The sequence below is a fragment of the Gopherus evgoodei genome, chromosome 16 (assembly GCF_007399415.2).
Source record: "Gopherus evgoodei ecotype Sinaloan lineage chromosome 16, rGopEvg1_v1.p, whole genome shotgun sequence".
Taxonomy (NCBI): domain Eukaryota; kingdom Metazoa; phylum Chordata; order Testudines; family Testudinidae; genus Gopherus; species Gopherus evgoodei.
Window position 1 is genome coordinate 16,981,661 of NC_044337.1, and position 18,726 is coordinate 17,000,386.

General features: G+C 46.8%; 1 protein-coding gene across 5 annotated transcripts in view; it reads right to left on the bottom strand.

The window, feature by feature from the left end:
• The window catches only part of CCDC180 (coiled-coil domain containing 180), a 51,255-nt gene extending 40,764 nt beyond the window's left edge, over positions 1-10,491 (bottom strand). For all 5 annotated transcript variants that reach the window (XR_003996746.1, XR_003996744.1, XR_003996745.1 and 2 more), the window contains exons 1-10: positions 10,428-10,491; positions 9,037-9,158; positions 8,209-8,402; positions 6,138-6,217; positions 5,040-5,149; positions 4,828-4,956; positions 4,548-4,658; positions 1,671-1,766; positions 558-721; positions 185-304 (exon numbers count right to left, since the gene is read on the bottom strand). Coding sequence is in view for 2 of the 5 variants with exons in the window: in XM_030535403.1 (XP_030391263.1) it covers positions 185-304; positions 558-721; positions 1,671-1,766; positions 4,548-4,658; positions 4,828-4,956; positions 5,040-5,149; positions 6,138-6,217; positions 8,209-8,402; positions 9,037-9,105 (1,073 nt within the window). In the remaining 3 variants the exon portion in view is untranslated. The remainder of the gene's footprint in view (positions 1-184; positions 305-557; positions 722-1,670; positions 1,767-4,547; positions 4,659-4,827; positions 4,957-5,039; positions 5,150-6,137; positions 6,218-8,208; positions 8,403-9,036; positions 9,159-10,427) is intronic.
• Between the last annotated feature and the right edge of the window lie 8,235 nt (positions 10,492-18,726).

Consider the following 18,726-nt stretch of genomic DNA (forward strand, 5'->3'; position numbering starts at 1 on the left):
ACATTTAATGACCCCTTCATTCAACACAACCTGCCCACTGAAAACCATGAGCATCACCTCACTGGTGAAAGATAGAAAGAAGTTTGGGGGCTCATTTAGTATGGTGTTGGTCCATTTTACAGTGGTAAATCAGGTGCATTATTCACTATAGTAAGAAACATTTTTTCTGTCTCTTGTTTCATACCAAAGTACTTGCAGAAGCTCCATTCTCTTTCTACTAAGTGAAATCTGGTCCTTTATCATGTTCTCCAAGTCTCTTTTTACAGCTGTGGGTTCCTGTACCTCTTTCCTTGCCATAAATTCTCTGCAGGACACAAGTAACCATTTAAATAAAGCTATGTTTGGGACAATCTGTACCTTGACATCTAAAAGTTATTTTGAACCAGATAGATTTAACCCCAGTCACTAAAAAGGAGCATAAATGCCAACATAATTGCCAACTGTTAGCTTTACAAAAAGAACAGAATCAAAGATTATTTTGTAACAGAAACACAAATGGGGTCTTGTCATTTAGTTTTAATCCTACTAAAAATATAATCTGTTGCACAACTACGGACCTGAAACTGCGAACCACATAGTCCTTCTGCATGATTTTCCAGTCCTTCAGCCTCTCTTGCCACTTGAGCCATTGAGACAGCTCCCTTTTCAGGTCTGCCTCCATCAGATTAACAAACAACTTGGCTATTGCCCTCTGATTGGCTAGTAGGGCTTGGTTTATCATCTGTGCATCGGAAGACACAAACAGGAGAAAAGGGCAGCACAAAGCATACAAAAATTTGACAGTTATTTTTTAATCCAGTGCAATGCACTGAACTAGAAGAGACTGTTAGAGAAACAGTGGGAAAATGGGGAGTATTTTGTACAATACGGAACACTCCTCCTAAATTAGGATGACTGATATGTTTGAACAACAGCACTGAACAAATCAAGAAGTCCCAGATTCAGACACAGCACAATAATAGCCATATGTAATTCGAGAGGGTTTTAGACTTCCTCTGAAGCACAAAGTATTAGACAGTGAAGACCTTGTCTACAGTCAGGAAATCCCCGATAGCTGTGGAGCTGCAACAGTGGGAGATTTCTTGAAAACTGCCATCTTAGGCACAACCTTAGAGGCAGGATACTAGACATAATGGCCCAGTTGTATGATCCAGTAAGTTAAATGCCATAAATATAAAAATATGTTGAAAGAAAAGCCTTCACACAATATGCCCAATTGAATTACATGAGTGAGCAAATGCTCTGATTTTTATCAGATCGCTGTCAGTGCTTAGCTTGAGGGAACTGTACATATTAAAAGTGAAGGAGGTTTTCTTTCCCTAATGGACAGTAACAAGGTATGGAAAATGTACCTATAGGTTTCAGAAAGGAATGATTTGTTGAGTACTGGAAAATACTGATGTATGTCAGAGAGATAAGACAGCACCTGCATGGAGGGAACTGCAGGTGAAAAAAGTTATGAGAAATGACGATTTAGCTCTTGTATCTTTTCATTGTTAAGAAAGTGTGATAAGTTTGAAAGAGAGGTAGAAGTGGGACTAACACTTCCAGAGTGAAAAAGGAAGAAAATTAATCACTCCTTACAGTACACAAGGAATATTCCATCTTGCTACTTTCTCTATAGCCTCTTAGACAAATGAATGACTGCATATATCAATATGAAAGATTACCATTGCTTCAGTATGTATGAACCTGTGAACATCAGAGGGTGAGAAATAAGAAATATCCTTCAGAATCTTGGTATATTTCCTCAGTAAATCTTTTATCTGGGAAACCAAAGGAAAGAGAAAAAAAAAAGAGCCCCAAAAGTCAGTATTTCTTAAGATAAGAATCTGAAACAAGACATAGATGTTTTGTTTCCTTAAAAAAAAAAATCAGTTGACTAAAATACCAGTCATAGCACAGATTCAAAGCTCAATTTATGACTTAAAATAAAACAAACTATTGTATTTTTCTTCTAAAATGTGATACCTTTAATAAAAACATGGTTGTATCAAATATTTTAGTAACTATTATGAAAATCAACTGCTTCGTAATATATGTCACCCTTTAGATCGATGGTTCTCAACCAGGGGTATGTGTACCCCTATGGGTACACAGAGGTCTCCAGGGCGGGGAGAGAGGTACATCAACTCATCTAGACATTTGCCTAGTTTTACAACAGGCTACATAAAAAGCACTAGCGAAGTCAGTACAAACTAAAATCCCATACAATGACTTGTTTTTTCTGCTCTCTACTATACACTGAAATGGAAATACAATATTATATTCCAATTGATTTATTTTATAATTATATGGTAAAAATGAGAAAGTCAGCAATTTTTTAGTAATAGCCTGCTTTGCCACTCTTGTATTTTTATGTCTGATTTTGTAAGCAAGTAGTTTTTAAGTGATGTGAAACTTGGGGATATGTGAGACAAATCAGACTTCTGAAAGGGGTACAGTAGTCTGGAAAGGTTAAGAGCCACTGCTGTAGATCACTGCAGACAGGTTGCAAGTCAAGTCAAACATGACCAACTTCCTGTTAGACATTTACAGCTAAATGCCAGGCCCCATTTAAACAACAGCACTGGGCACACAAGCCCCTTGCTGCTGTATACATGTTGCTAAGGCACAGGACTGGAAGGAAACAAACAATCTGAGCTCTATTTGTCACAACCTCCTGTGTGGCTCTGGACAACTCATCTAACTCTCTGATCCTCAATTTACCCATTTGTAAAATAGGAATATTATTCCCCCTACACCACAGAGGTGTTGTGAGGAGACCCTTAAACAGAGATAAGAAAACAAGGCACTTACTTGTCCCATTAGTATAGCATGTGAGCACCTCATAATCTTTAATGTATTTATCCTCACAACCCCTCTGTGAGATGGGGAAATACTAGTATCTCCACTTTACAGACAGACCTAGGGCCCAGAGAGAATAAGTGACTCGCTCAAGAGCGAAAAGGAAGTCTTTTGCAAAGCAGGAAACTGAAACTAGATCTTCCACATACCTGGCTTGCACCCTAAAAAATGAACCGACGAGTGTTTTCTCTCTAAATACTTATACCATACTTTTCATCGGTAAAAGATACAATAGAATCTTTTAAAAGAGCTTTGAAAAGATGAGCAATATCATTATCTCCATTTTACATATGGGAAAATTGAGGCACAGAGCAGTTTCATGGCTCATGTAACAAGCTATATGCCTGATCTTGATATATGCAATGACTTTTTATTATGAATAGTACTGCATTTCATATTTTGATACAGTCCATATGAAAGACTGGCAACACAGAGTTGTATATTATCATATTATAACAAACAATAGGTTAAGTGATAACCAAATGTTGAAGCTTGAAGTAAAACTGTTCATTATCAATGTGACAGGAGCTCTAACATACTTCAGAAGATGGGTACTTAAGTGCCAAGGATGATTTTATTTGTTTTCTTGTTTCTATCATGTATAGAATTATTGAGTGAATGACTCATTACAGCCAGGCTTCTTTCTTTTCCCAGGTTCCTCAGGAATAAGTTGAGAAACATATAGCATGGGTGAAAGAAAAACAGCAGTCCTGATGAGTTGAGAAGATTCTGTTGTGGACATTGGTTCACACTGTAATACCAGCATGTGTTTTTGTATGCAACCGTTTGCATATGTGCCTACCGTGAAGCATTTTATAAATCCAAATCGATAAATGATGAGCAACCCTTCCTTCTAAAGAGGTTTCTATTGCTTAAAAGGCTGGAAATGTAACACGGGTAGTTACAATGGCTAATCAGATAGTACACAGAAGTTACTAGTGGTGGTGTTTGATTTGCATACTAACAAACACTGTAGGGTCTGATCATGGCTTTACACTAAAACAGCGGTTCTTAATCTTTACTGCAGCCTGCTCCCCTTTGGTTCTCAAAATATGTTCTCGCACCCCTTATCAAAAATCATTGAAGTAGGTCAGTTCTTTAAACCTAGATATATCATAACTATAGAATGAAAGAGATAGAATTACATATTTACTTTAATTTTGCAATAAAATTAAGACTACATGAAAAATTACAAACGTTTTTAGATTTAATAAATGTATAGGTTTGATTAAACAAAGTAGTTGTACTTACATGCCTGTGCTTAATTTGTGATTTTGATGATTTACCCTCTAAAAATATCTGGCATGTCTCGCACCCCCAGAAAGAGCATCTCGCAACCCCAGGGGGTGTGTGCACCCCAGGTTAAGAACCACTGCCCTAAAACAACTAAGCAGCGGCAGAAGGAAGAATCAGACACCTCACATATACCTACATGGCCTCTTCATGTCTCTGCTGCAGGTGCCGGGACTGGGGAGGGAGGAAGCAGAGGCTGTGAACATGGTACACTTCTCTCCCCACCTGTGCAGGTGGGAAGAGAATGATAGGATAATCCAGCAAAGGAAGGCAGTAATCCACTACTAGTCAGGGCCTGTAGCACAACACTACCCAGAGGGAGCAAGTTGCTTCCTGCTCCTTAGCCAGGGTTAGGAACAAATGCTTAATCCAGCAATTAATAAATAACCATTCAAACTTTAGCTCACTTTCTCAGCTCGAGCCACTTCAAGCTTTATTAAGGTTTCATCCATCTCTTTAATCCGCTGCCTTCTATACAAGGACTCCTGGGAGATGGCATCCCATAACTCCCCAAAACTCTGTAAGAAAAAATGTAATGTCAGTCCCACTGAAAAACTAACAATGAAAAATATGACTGCAAAAGGAGGTAGAAATAGACATTATATATACACATGTGGCAAGCAAAGAAAAAAGGAGAGACAAGGGCTTGAGCTAGAGCACTGGATTAAATCAAATACACTTCCTTACTGTGAACGAAAAGGCTTCCAGATCAGTGTCACTTTCAATCTTTTTGAACAGAAGTTCAATAGCTTTATCAGATTCTGACAGCTTTGTCAAAAGCAACTCTCCAGACTCCAAAATGAATGGTTCCATTTCCTAAAACAGGCAGGTATATGAGTCAGATATTGGGTATTAGGCCTTGACACTTATATAACACTCCAGACTACCTAGAGTCTCACCCTCCCAATGCAGGCTAACTCCTGTTCTAGCACTGCCACTGCTTCATTATGTCGGCCTCGTCTGCGCTCTGAGAGGCGTTCAATGATATTGCTGTTTGTCTTCTCAGGAACTGCCAAAGAAGAAAATAAAGATGATGCAGACTGGATGTGTTGCTGCAGAATGTCTAATATAGTCACCAACGCATTACTAAATCAACACTAAGATCTCTGGGCTTTGTGCAGCAGGAAAGATCCATAGCCTTACACAATACAAAAGAGCACAAATTATAATAGCACTCTGCAATCATACAGCACTTTTTATCCTACGATACTAAAACACTTTGAAGACATTTATTAAGTCTCACATTCCCTCTATAAGGTAGGCGAATATTATCTCCATTTTCACAGATGGGGAAATTTATGCCAAAGAGATGTTAAGTGACTTGCCAAATAATAAAGACACAGAACAGAACTGAGAAAATATTGACTCCTATTCCCCTGCTCCAGCCTCTAGAAAACTTTGCCTTTAATTTTGACACATGAACAAGTTATTGAGTGAAAAACTCAGAGGGAACCTTGAACCAATATCAATGCAGTATCACATAATTCTTGGGAGAATATCTGCAGTGGAGAAAGGGCAGAGGTCCTTGGTGTACATTGGAAAGATATGTATTTTAATAGGCGACAGACTATCACAGAGCTCCCATTTCTCACATGAATATTTGCCCATTACATTTTTACAAAATAGTGCTCAAATGCTTTTCATATCACAGAAAGTCTGCAAGGGTAAAGTTTAATACATACTGTACTGAAAAGAATGGTTCTCTGAAAGCCAAATATTGATTTTTAATGTTTGTTATTAATCTCTGTTTCTGCAATGAACAAAAGCACACAAGCTATTAAATTCACATCTGGTATATACAGGTGAAACTCCACTGACATCAAAGGACTTGTGCCTGCTTATGCTAGGGCTGAATTTAACTTTACATCTATACATTCTGAGTAATCAAACAAGTACAAAACTACAATAAACATTTTTGTGATTATTCCCTCCCCTTCGTGTGAGAAATTCCTAAAGAATCATTAAAAATAACATAAGATTAAGTTAGTAAAATTTACTAATGAAGTCACTGAGGCCTCTGACTTCCCGGGCTGCAATCACATCTTCACTTTCTTGAGCTTTTCGAAATGTCATTTCCCTGAAATAGAAACGGAGATGAAAGCCTTGACCTATGCCATAAAAGAAAAAGTAGGGATCTCCAAAAGGCATTGCTTCACAATTTGCAAATTGTATTTGTAAATTCATTTGTAAAAAATCTAAATGACCATAAGCATCATCATAACTTTAGTGAATTTGGAGGGGCTAGTGTTTCACAGAATGAATGTTACATTTTCCCAGATGAAGTGGGACAAATTAATTAATTATCATAGCTCTTTTGGTGAAAATAACCCAAAATATGATAGCATAACAGCAACAAATCCCAGATGTAAATACATACTAACTATAGCAAAAGTACTTGAAACTAGAACATTTTTCTGCCCTCTGACTCTTCCATTCAGTGGGGCACAATGTATTTCTCTATGTGGTTGTTCTCAGAATTAATACTACGGGGACTCTACAGCAACAAGACAAAAGGAAAACCGTAGTTGGATAGACTGTTTGCATCACTTATAAACTATCATCTTCTCATGGTCTGCTATGAGAGTGATGACCAATTCTCAATTAGGCCAGATCTGACTTTCCTCACAAATAATAGGTATTTGCCAGCAGGATCATCTCTCATATGTTTTACAAATGCATTGGAGACAGAAACCTTTCATGGGGGGGGGTTAAAATGTGTCAGTTCTGTTCATGCAGGTATCAGCTTTGTATAACTTGGATTTTAATTATACTTCCACTTCTGGTCAAGGCTACGGTTACACCCTGAACAGCATATTTGTTCTCTTTCAGTGATATTCCAGATACAATATTCTTACTTTACAAGTTCAAAGATTATTTTGCTCATTGCAAAGTCCACCTAGGATCTGCAAATCCGACTAGGATTTCTCTCCCTCTACATCTTGACTGTTATTAGAGGTTCTGCAATTAGAACTTAGCAGACACTTTGTTCAGGATGCATGAAGCAGAACAGACTATTTTCATTCTTCCATAGATGATTTACACCAATGGTTTAACAGGAGTAGAATTTTGTTCGTAGTTAATAGGTGCATCAGACTTAAAGGCATAAACAATGCTAAGCTATGTAGCAACGAACCCTTTTTACATAGTCACTTTTCTAAAAATAAATGCAATTTAAAGTAAGACTAATGAAAACTGTGCATAGTTCTAGACCATTTAAAACAAAATAGTATAATACCTTTTAAAAAGGAAAACCATAACATGCAGCCCTCTACAAACATTGATTAATTAATTCTCGCAAATCCATGTGAGATAGGCCAACATTACCCCTCTTTACAGCTAGGAAAACTGAGTCACATGGAGGTTGAGTATTTTGCCCACTGCTACAGAGGGAGTTATTGCCAGAACCACAATTAAAATTCAGGGAGTTCCTAGCTTCCAGTCCAATGCTCAAACCTCGCTGCCCCTTTTTGACCTGAGTAGCTAGGGCCAAAATTTGGGCTCTAGTGGTTGTTTTGGTTAGGAGGAGAAATTGATGTTGGAGTCAGGTCTTTCTTTGATACAATCCTGTTTATTTACAAAGAATGTACAAAGTCCTGTTTCCCTCAACACAGCAGGTGACTGTTCCTTTGCTCACAGTTCCAAGCCCCTTTACAGCTAGCATTTAGACCAAAAGTTCTCTCTCTAGGCCTTTCTCAGGGCCACATTCCCAGTGCTTGCTCAGCCTGCATCCTTGGCTTTCTGCTGTTTCTCTCTCAGCTTCTCTGCTGTTTCTTTTTCTTTTCCTCTCCTTCTTATGCCTCTCCCAGTCCATTAAGACAGAGACACACTTCTACCAAACAATATGTCATGACAGCCCTCCACCCACATGTGCCTTGTATGTGCCATTGCTTTGGGTGGTGACGTGTTCTGGGTGGAAGCTGCTATTGTTTCAGCTAGTTCCATAAAAGAGCTTAACGGTTTCTTACATTTATCAATAATGAGGGTTGGCTGTGATACCCACTTGTTTCAAAGAAGTTTAACCCCACCCATAACCATATATAATTATAAATGTATACTTCCAATCTATACCTGTACAACACTGGATTTTCAGTGAAGTCATCATTGGGCATTCCCTCAACCCATTTCTGCTGGCGATGAGATAACAGTCCTTTACCAGCACACATTCCCAAGTCCCTAACCACAGGAATCCTTCCACTGTTCATAGGAAACTTATGTTGCTCTGCCTTGTTTCTCACTTCCTCCAGAGAGCGTACTAAGTGCACCTTCATAGAAACATAATCAAGGTGTTAAAACTCTCAGTAATCCACTGAAAACAGAGAAGATCAAAGAAGCTGCACTGAGTAAAAGTGACTGAATAGGAGATAAAGTAATAAACAATTCTTTCCACTTATGTAACATCTTTCTTCCAAGGTTCTTTACAAAGTGAGCAAGAACATCCCCCTTTTAACAGATGGGGAAACAGAGGCATAGAAAGGTTATATGACTTGCTTAAGGTCACCCAGCAAGTCAGTGGCAGAGTCAGGAACAGAAATTAGTTAACCTTGACTTCAAGTCCCATGCTCCAACCACTAAGCTATGCTGATTTTCCATTAAAAAATTAAACCAGCTGTAGACACTAGCCAAATCCTTCTGAGTCTGGCAAACTAAGCCTCTGAATTTATCCATCATTGCCATGTCATTAACACAGCAAATTTTGGCTTTGGCAAATACATTGTGAGATTCAAAAGACACATAGCAGGACCTTAAAAGGTTTGTTGGGGAGTGCACCCTGATGACATCAAAGTTATTTTCTGCTAAAACAAACCAAATATCCAAAAGGTCCAAATTCATCTCTACTGAATTCAGAACAGCAAGAACAAAACAATAAATTTGGCTTAGACTCTGATGTTTCTGTACCTCATCGTCGAAGATCTGCCTGTAGACTTTCCCACTGGGGACAACACGTACTGCTCCCACCAGCACCATGTTGCAAAGTGCTCAGTTCTTGGTTTGTTTGCAGAACAATTTCCTTGCGCCAACTTGGGGGAGGGGGCACAGAGAGAAGGAGGCATGAGAATGAAATCTTTAAAAGGACACCATCAACTTTAGAATTAGACATCAATCTGAAAAATGTGCACCTTTATATCATTATAAATATACACTACAATCATTATAACTTAAAGATGGAAAAATATTGGTGGTTTCTTTACTTTGTGCCTTTGACAGGACTGCTCCGGGTGGGGTAGGGACTTGCCTATCACCTAGCTATTCTGCAACACCCCACAAGGGCTATTCCAGCAGGCAAGCAAATTGGTAAATATGCCCGATGGGATGTTAGATGGGGTGGGATCTGAGTTACTACAGAAAAGCACACTAAGAAACAGGCATATTTTGAAGTCGGTCAATTAAAAAAAATTGAGTTGCCATTATCCCATTGAAGAGAAATATTGTTCCTTACATAGGCCCTGATCCTGTAAGTGACTTCATGAGAGTGGATCCCTGTGCCTACAGTCTCACTGAAATCATTGGGATCCACACAAGTACAAGGATCTGCCAGGCAGAGTCATCTGCAAGATCAGAGCTTTAAGAGAAATGTTATGAAAAGCTTCTACCTACAGAAACTCAAAAAACAATAACAACAAGGAGTCCGGTGGCACCTTAAAGACAAACAGATTTATTTGGGCATAAGCTTTCATGGGTAAAAACCCCACTTCTTCATCAAAAAACAATGATGATGACCATCCCAAAAACTATTACTGAAGACCACAGCTGTGAATTTCCGGCGTTTCTTCCATCACCTAGGTTCTGGACAGCAGAGCCTCGCTGGTGGCCCAGCCGCTACTGTGGGTTACATCATTTTCAGGTTTCCTAAACAAGCGATCAAAACACATCGCCCTTGGGGAGTTCGTTGCGTCAGGTGTCCCTTCCTTTTAGTGATGTCAGGAGATTCAGAGGACGGCACGTGTCATCCGGGATAGGGTGTGAACCTCATGGAGACCGAGTGCTATAAAGCCACATGAGGACGCTCTTCCCTCCAGAGCACCTAGAAAGACCCCTCCCCCCTGGGCTCTTGCCCCTCTGCTGAGAAACGGGAGGAGGCCGCCAGCGCTGCTGGTGGATCAGGGAAGGGAGAAGCAGCGAGGTTCTGATGCTGTGAGATGGCCACGGGGAGGGAATTCTACCAAGCTCCAGGCAGGCCCAGAGCGGGGCGCCCCCTACGTTCCCCCAGCAGAGGTAGGGGGTCACTCTCCCCAGCACCCCCTCCCACAGCAGGGCGGGGGCGGTTCAGCTCTCAAACACCCTAGTACCTGAATAGCCGCCCAGCTCCCGGCTAGGCCAAGCGTCTCCTCGTCTCCATGGTAACGCCGGGTGTGAGAGCCCCTCTGCTCGCGAGAACCTTTAAACTCCCGCACGAGTTCTCGAGCGTTTACCTGCTGCCATGGAAACGCAGGGCTGCGGCCTGCGTCGCCCCTCTGGGGCCTGCTGCACCGAGGCGCTGCCCCGCCCAGCTGATGCCATTTGCTGGTTGCTCAGTGGCCCCTGGGAAAGGGGGTGCTAGTCTCAGCTCTAGTGGACCTGCGTTACGTGCGGCACCAACAGGCCAGTGGTGGATTTAGAGTTAGTGGGGCCCTGAGCTCAGCTTCATTGTTTCATTCTTTTTCTCTGTTCTCCTCTTGGGACTCACACATGCGGGGGCGGGGTCTGGGAGGGAGGTAGGGGGCGGGAAGGGGGAAGGGGTTCGGGGCTGGGGGGGCGGGGTCTGGGAGGGAGGTAGCGGACGGGAAGGGGGAAGGGGTTCGGGGCTGGGGGGCGGGGTCTGGGAGGGAGGTAGGGGGCGGGAAGGGGTTCGGGGCTGGGGGGCGGGGTCTGGGAGGGAGGTAGGGGGCGGGAAGGGGTTCAGGGCTGGGGGGGCGGGAAGGGGTGCAGGGTCTGGGAGGGAGTGCAGGGCTGGGGGGCGGGGTCTGGGAGGGAGGTAGGGGGCGGGAAGGGGTTCAGGGCTGGGAGTGCGGGGTCTGGGAGGGAGGTAGGGGGCGGGAAGAGGTTCGGGGCTGGGGGCGGGGTCTGGGAGGGAGGTAGGGGGCGGGAAGGGGTTCGGGGCTGGGGGTGGGGTCTGGGAGGGAGGTAGGGGGCGGGAAGGGGTTCGGGGCTGGGGGTGCGGGGTCTGGGAGGGAGGGAGGGAGGGGGCGGGAAGGGGTTCGGGGCTGGGGGCGGGGTCTGGGAGGGAGGTAGGGTGCGGGAAGGGGTTCAGGGCTGGGGGGCGGGTTCTGGGAGGGAGGTAGGGGGCGGGAAGGGGTTCAGGGCTGGGGGGGCGGGTTCTGGGAGGGAGGTAGGGTGCGGGAAGGGATTCAGGTCGGGGGGTCTGGGTGGGGGCTATGGTGCAGGAGCAGGCTGGGGGTTGGGGTGCAGGGTCTGGGTGAGACGGTGCAGGATCTGGGTTGGAGTTAAGGTGCAGGAGCGGGGTGGGGGTGCAGGGTCTGGGTGAGGGAGGGGGCTCAGGGCTCAGGCAGGGGGTTGGGATGTGGAGCACTTACCTGAGGCAGCTCCTGTTTGGTGTGGGAGCGGGAGGTGCAGGTGGCTCTGCGTGCCCCCCGCAGCTCCCATTGGCTGTGATTCTTGCTGGTGCTGAGCTGCCCGAGTGCCAGGCCCTGGGGCCCCCTGTTGTTGGGGGTCCCGGTGCCAGGGCATCCTGTGTTTAGTGGTAAATCCTCCTCTGGCAGAGGCCAAGAACTGAATGATCCACTGAGTCTGAATCACGTTTACACAGCATGGACTCTATGAATCTGGGTTTGAGTCACATAAGTGAAGCAATCTGGTAGAAGTTTGTACTACTGGCACCTCTGTAAGTACTTATTGTGTGAATAGAAAGGAGTCCAGTTTTCAAGGCTGCCAAGGCAGCAGCTTCCACCACCAGTATGAAATTCATTTATAAAAAGTTCTGCTTGTCAAGAAAAAAATGAGCAGATTTTTTTTGTCATTCACTGTCTCCATAAAACTTCTACCTAACACTTTACAAACAGTGACTTATTATTCCTGTTTTGTTGATGGGAAAACTGAGGCACAGTGAAAAATGTCAGAGCCAGGAATAGAATTAAGAAGTGTTTTAATTTATATTTTATTGAAAAATATCTGTTTCCCCCCCACTGCTAAATCGGGAGAATGGGAGGGGAGAAAGGCAGAAAACAGAAAAGTAAAGGAATGGGCAGAGAGAGAAAGGAGAAGGAAATGGGGCAGGGGAAGGAAAGAAGAATGACATTTCCATTCACTAGGAATTAATAACAGGTTTCAAAAAGTTAGACCAAATCTTTTCAGATTTGTCTGAGGTCCCTCTCCTCCAAAACATTATCTTCTTTTTAACTGCTAAGTCCCCATATTACTGTGCCAAGCTTCTATCCCCAGAAGCAATTTGCTTTTCTATCTAAGCAATAAACTGTTTAGCTACAATCATTGATCTAGAAAATCAAATTTCCTGTGAGTTAGAGCATTTCCAAACCACAGTTCTGGGAGGTAATTTTTAGAGATGTAGCCACTATCATATTAATCCTCCTACCTATTCTAGCCAAATGAACTGTGTCCTGGGATAGTCCAAAACACATGGGCCAGTGTGGCGCCAGGAGTCTCCAGCAGCAATCTGCACTAATTGAAACCTACATGGGGACCAGTCTGAAGGCAATACAATTTTCTGCTGGATCAGCCTTAATCATAGATCAGTAGTAGCAGAGATTTTAATGTTTTGTAAGACACTTAATTATTGACAAGGATATACACAAATTTAAATTAGGGAGGTTTTTTGGGCCAAAAGTAAGTTATAACAGCCATTCAGGTGAATGTAGATGCGTTTGGCTCCCAAGCCTATACTCAGATTACTAGATGTTGCTGCCTCTCATGTTTATTGTACAGTACTTTAGTCCAGGAGTTCTCAAACTGGGGGTTGGGACCCTTCAGGGGGTTGTGAGGCTATTACATGTGGGGTCACGAGCCGTCAGCCTCCACCCCAAACTCAGCTTTGCCTCCAGCACTAAGAATGGTGCTAAATACTTAAAAAGTGTTTTTAATTGATAAGGTGGGGTCGCATTCAGAGACTTGCTGTGTGAAAGGGGTCACCAGTACAAAGTTTGAGAAACCCTGCTTTAATCACTTGCTTTTGTCCACTTTCCCCAGTAAACCATTTATTAGTTTGACCGCACATTCCAGGTTGCCAGTGAATGTACAGAGACACACCTTGAGTGTATCGAGAAACTCAATTGTACGTTGGGGTGTGTGTATTTTATATATGTCTTTCTACTGAGCTCACCAACAAAACTTGTATTGATTTAAATGGGAGCAGAATTTGACAAGTCTTGTTTTTGTCTTCCTTAACTGATCTTCACATTTTCAATTAGAACACCCACTACAGGGAAATAAATTGAATAGACATTGTTGTGATGGAGAAATGCTTCCAACATTTCTGTTCAAGCCACTTCAATTCCCTCTCTCTCAGTTACAACCAAAGATTTTTGAGGTATTAGGAGCTCTACCAATAGCAAATGGAGTTGGTTTCCATTGTGATACTTCTCCAGCCACATAGTTCTGTGCAGGGCCGCCTAGAGGTGGGGGCAAGTGGGGCAATTTGCCCTAGGCCCCGGGCTCTGCAGGGGCCCCCACGAGAATGGCTGAGGCTCCCTCTCGGCCCCACCCGACCCCATTTCTGCCCCTCTCCTGGAGACTCAGAGCATCCAGCAGCGTCCCTGGACAAGGGCGCAGCGTGGCTCCGATGGGGCCTGTAACGGAGTCACCGGGCGATGCTCTGGAACTGCTCCCCACCAAGCCAGTCAGGACTTTGGGGAGCCTCCTCTCCCTTGGAGCAGACTTGTTCAGGGCAAGAAGCTCACACGGCTTCACCTCCTGGGTCTCTCCTTGGAGCATTCAGCATCCTCTGCCCCTCCGTGCACTTCCCACAGCGAGTCAACCCCAGTGGGGTCCTGGGGAAGCCACCGGGTCCTGCACCCCCACTTTGCAGTCAGACGTGACTCTTAGCCAGCCAGTAAAACAGAGGTTTATTCAATGACAGGAACAGGGTCTAAAACAGAGCTTGTAGGTACAGAGAACCGGACCCCTCAGCCGGGTCCATTCTGGGGGGCAGTGAGTCAGACCCCCACGTCTGCCCTCAGCCAGCTCCAGACTAACCACCCCTCCCAGCCCCTCCTCTCTCCTCAGCTCCTTTCCCCGGGCCAGGTCACCTGATCCCTTTGTCTCCAACACCTTCAGCTGGCACCTTTGCAGAGGAGGGGCCCAGGCCATCAGTTGCTAGGAGACAGAGTGTCAGGCATTTAGGCGCACTGGCCCTTTGCTCTGCCAGATACTTAAGAACTGCCATGGGGACACTGAGGCACCAACACAGTACTCAGAAAAAACATTAAGAACTTTCCCAGTTCGTCACATCTCTCCCCCCTTCGAGACCGAACTGAGCGAGGTCACTTCAGCCAGTGACCTGGGGAAGTTCGAACCCACCAACGTTCCTATGGATGCCCCAGCATCTCTCCCATTCCTCGGTGTGAGTTACACCAGGACAGTCCAGTCTCACGCCCTCCCTTAGGTCGGGTGTGCTTGATGGCACTTGCAAGCCGCATGTGGGAAGGTTTATGCGGCTTGAACTCTTTTGCTATCCCCAATACCCCTGGGGTTCAAACTGGGACGGGGTCTTCTCCCAGCACTCTGGGCTGCAATTCGGGTTCCCTTGGTTAAGAGCCCCCATCTTGGCCTTTGCCAGCTCTGGGCTTGGGCAGCCGCTTCCCACTTTGTGGCCCAGACACAACACCTCTGCCGTCCCCCCTTGCACTTAACAGCTTTTAATGTCAGTCCCACCTCCTTGAGGCAGCCCAGCCCCCTCTTCACCTGGGACACCTGTTCCTCCCAGGTCTGGCTAAAGATGCACATGTTATCAGTGTCTGCCAGGGCCAAGTTCTCCATCTCCCTCTGCTTGTCTAGAATCTCCCCAGGCCTAGGCATGGGGTGGGCATCGGACACTATGATGGCTTTAAGCTTCTGATAGCCCCCATAAAACCAGATCTTCCTGTTTCCCTAGGGGATCAGCCCCATGGGTGAGGCCCATGGGCTGTAAAATGGCTGGATCACATCTAAAGCCAGCAGGTCCTTGACCTCTCTCTCTCTCCAGGTTCTGGGCTGCTTTCCCAGTGACTGTGAATGGGGAACACCTTATGGGGAGATTGGCTCCCACCTCAGGGAAGAGATCCCCCAGGGGGTCTTCCCCCTTCTCCTCCCAGTCCTTCCTTTCCGGATCCAGGGGTCCCCTCACTCTCGCATCCAGCAGCTCGAATGGGAAGAACCTTGTGGATTCCTGGGGCACCACCAGCTGCCTTCCATTTCCCCCCAGTTCTACTTCCCCTTCGGGAGCCCATTCCCGGTACAGGAATCCCTTCTCCGGCAGGACTCTGTCCCTACAGCCTTCCCCAAGGAGGTTTGCAGCGCTGTGGCCAGCAAGTTCCCTCAGCTTCTCCAAGGAGGGATCCCTCTGCAGCTCAGTCTCGGATTCAGCGGCTGGGGCAGGGAGTGGGACCTGCTCCCTTTCGCTGGCTGGGCCGGGGGTCACAGCCCCCCTGAGCCCTGTCCCTGGTAGCTCCCTCCCTGCTGTGTAATCACTTCCCAGCAGCACGTCTGGACCAGGCAAACCTGGTTGGCAGCTGACCTGCCCTGCCCGGGTGTTCCCCCACTCAGCTGCGGTCTCAGCTCCCCCCGTGCTCAGCGCTGCCCTTACTGTCCCAGTGGGGCCAGGCAGCGAGCTCTCTGCTCTGGTCCCAGCATCAGAGCCAGCGTGAGCCCCCTCTCTGGTGTGCAGGGGGTCGGGGAGCATCTCTCCCTCCCACTCAGCCCCAGGGGGCTGGTTATAGGTAGGCAGGTATCCTGAGCCCAGCAGCCCCTGCCCCCTGCCAGCCAGGTTATTTGCATTTTCACTGACCATTTCCATCCTAGCCAATTGGTTCCCTGGATTTGAATTCAAACCCTCGGCCGTTACAGGAGCGGGCCTGGATCCTGTCCCATGGGGAGACAGTCACCCCCCAACAGGGCCTCGGAGCCGATATCCTGGATAACCCCAACCACCAGCCAGCCCGACCCCTCCTGGGTCTGCACAGGGATCTGGGCCATAGGCAGGGTGAGGGGCTTCACCCCAGGGAACTTCACCCAGATCCCACCGTCCCTCAGCATCTGGGGCTGCACCACCACAGTTCTCTCTGTCCCAGGGTCTCGCCCCCGCAGGCTTGTTTCCCCACTGACCCCTGGGCAGCCCCCTATGTCTCTCTGCTCCACCATCACCAGTCCACACTGCTGCTGCTTCTCATGCAGCTTTTCCTCGGGCTCTTGCTTTCTCTCATGGTCCTCTCGCTCTCTCAGGCTCTGCTCCCATCCCATCCGTCTCCAATCTCCTGATGGGGAACCCAATCGTGAAGACCCTCGTCTGATTGGGGACCAGACTCCCGGGGATGCCTGGCTGATGCTCCAGCTGCTCTCAGATCCTCTTGTAGCCACATCTGGGCCAGGAATCTGCTCCTCAGAGCGGTGCTTCTCCGCTTCTCCTCCAACTGCACGATTAACTGTGCCTTGGTGAATTTCCCCATGCGTAACCCTCTCTTTGTGCACAGGATCACAATGTCCTTCTCAAGGAGATATTGATAGGCCATCACTTCACCGTTCCCAAGTGGCTCTGGACTCACAGGCCTGTGTGCTCTTGGCTCCCCCATGGTTTCCAGGAAGAACCCCTGGTGTGCCAGCCCTTCTCGTGATCACCACCTCTTTGCCAGGGTCGAGCTGCAGACTCCTCCGCCCCTGGGACTGCTCCTGCAATCCCCAGGGGAACCCTGCTACTGCAAAAATCCTTCTCTCTCCCAGGGTCGAGCGGCAAGCTCCTCCGCCCCTGAGACTGCTCACTGCAATCCTCAGGGGGACCCCATTACCCCAACAGTCCTTCTCACTGGTCACACACTCCCAGAGGTTAACTGCCCCCTGAAACCGTCACTCTCTGAGCCTTCAGCACGCCCGGTCCTCATTATCCCTCCTTTGTTTTACTGCTCCCCAGTCACTTACTGCAAGCAGCGCCATTCACGGGGTGCAGTACGTCCCGCCGCTGCCACCAGTTGTCACGGAGTCCCCGGGCGATGCTCTGGAACTGCTCCCCACCAAGCCAGTCAGGACTTTGGGGAGCCTCCTCTCCCTTGGAGCAGACTTGTTCAGGGCAAGAAGCTCACACGGCTTCACCTCCTGGGTCTCTCCTTGGAGCATTCAGCATCCTCTGCCCCTCCGTGCGCTTCCCACAGCGAGTCCACCCCAGCGGGGTCCTGGGGAAGCCACAGGGTCCTGCACCCCCACTTTGCAGTCAGACGTGACTCTCAGCCAGCCAGTAAAACAGAGGTTTATTCAATGACAGGAACAGGGTCTAAAACAGAGCTTGTAGGTACAGAGAACCGGACCCCTCAGCCGGGTCCATTCTTGGGGTCAGTGAGCTAGACCCCCACATCTGCCCTCAGCCAGCTCCAGACTAACCACCCCTCCCAGCCCCTCCTCAGCATCTTTCCCGGGCCAGGAGGTCACCTGATCCCTTTGTCTCCAACACCTTCAGCTGGCACCTTTGCAGAGGAGGGGCCCAGGCCATCAGTTGCTAGGAGACAGAGTGTCAGGCATTTAGGTGCATTGGCCCTTTGCTCTGCCAGATACTTAAGAACTGCCATGGGGACACTGAGGCACCAACACAGTACTCAGAGAAAACATTAAGAACTTTCCCAGTTCGTCACAGGGCCCCTGAGCTCCGCTCCGCTCAGAGCCGCATGGTAAGGTGGGGGCGGGGCTGCGAGCTCCAGGCTGAGCTCAGCTCCTTCCAAGGGGTGAGGTGGTGGTGTGGACAGGGGTCTCTAGGAGACGGTGAGGGAGCAAGGAGCAGGATGGATGGGAATTCTGAGGGGAGTGGGCAGTCAGGGGGCAGGAAGTGGGTGGGGGTCGGATAGGGGGCAGGGCCAGGCTGTTTGGGAGGCACAGCCTTCTCTACCCTAAAGCTCATTCAGCAGTTTGAGGCTTGCAGAAGAGCCAAGCTGTTAACTTTTCCGTTAGGGCTACCATCCCTTTCACTTCTCAAATGCCAAATTATAGTCTATATTTAATTTCAGTGCCATAGGGAGATTCATGTCAGGGGAGGGTAGCTTCATTTAAAATTAGCTACTGGTGGAGGGATCACATAAGAAGAGCAATATCCTTCCCAACCCTACCAAGGGAGACACCCCCCACACACGCATTCCCTGAGACTCCAGAGGGTTTAATTCAGTGGTTCTCAAACTTTTATACTGGTGACCCCGTTCACATAGCAAACCTCTGAGTGCAACCCCCACTTCAATAAATTAAAAACACTTTTTTATATATTTAACACTATTATAAATGCTGGAGGCAAAGCGGGGTTTGAGGTGGAGGCTGACAGCTCGCGACCCCCAGTAATAACCTCGTGACCTCCTGAGGGGTTCTGACCCCCAATTTGAGGCCCCCTGGGTTAATTTAATTTTAGCACCCTGTGTCCATTCACATGCATGTGCTATTTTGAGCATTTTAGTTTTCACAACATAGGCTCATCCC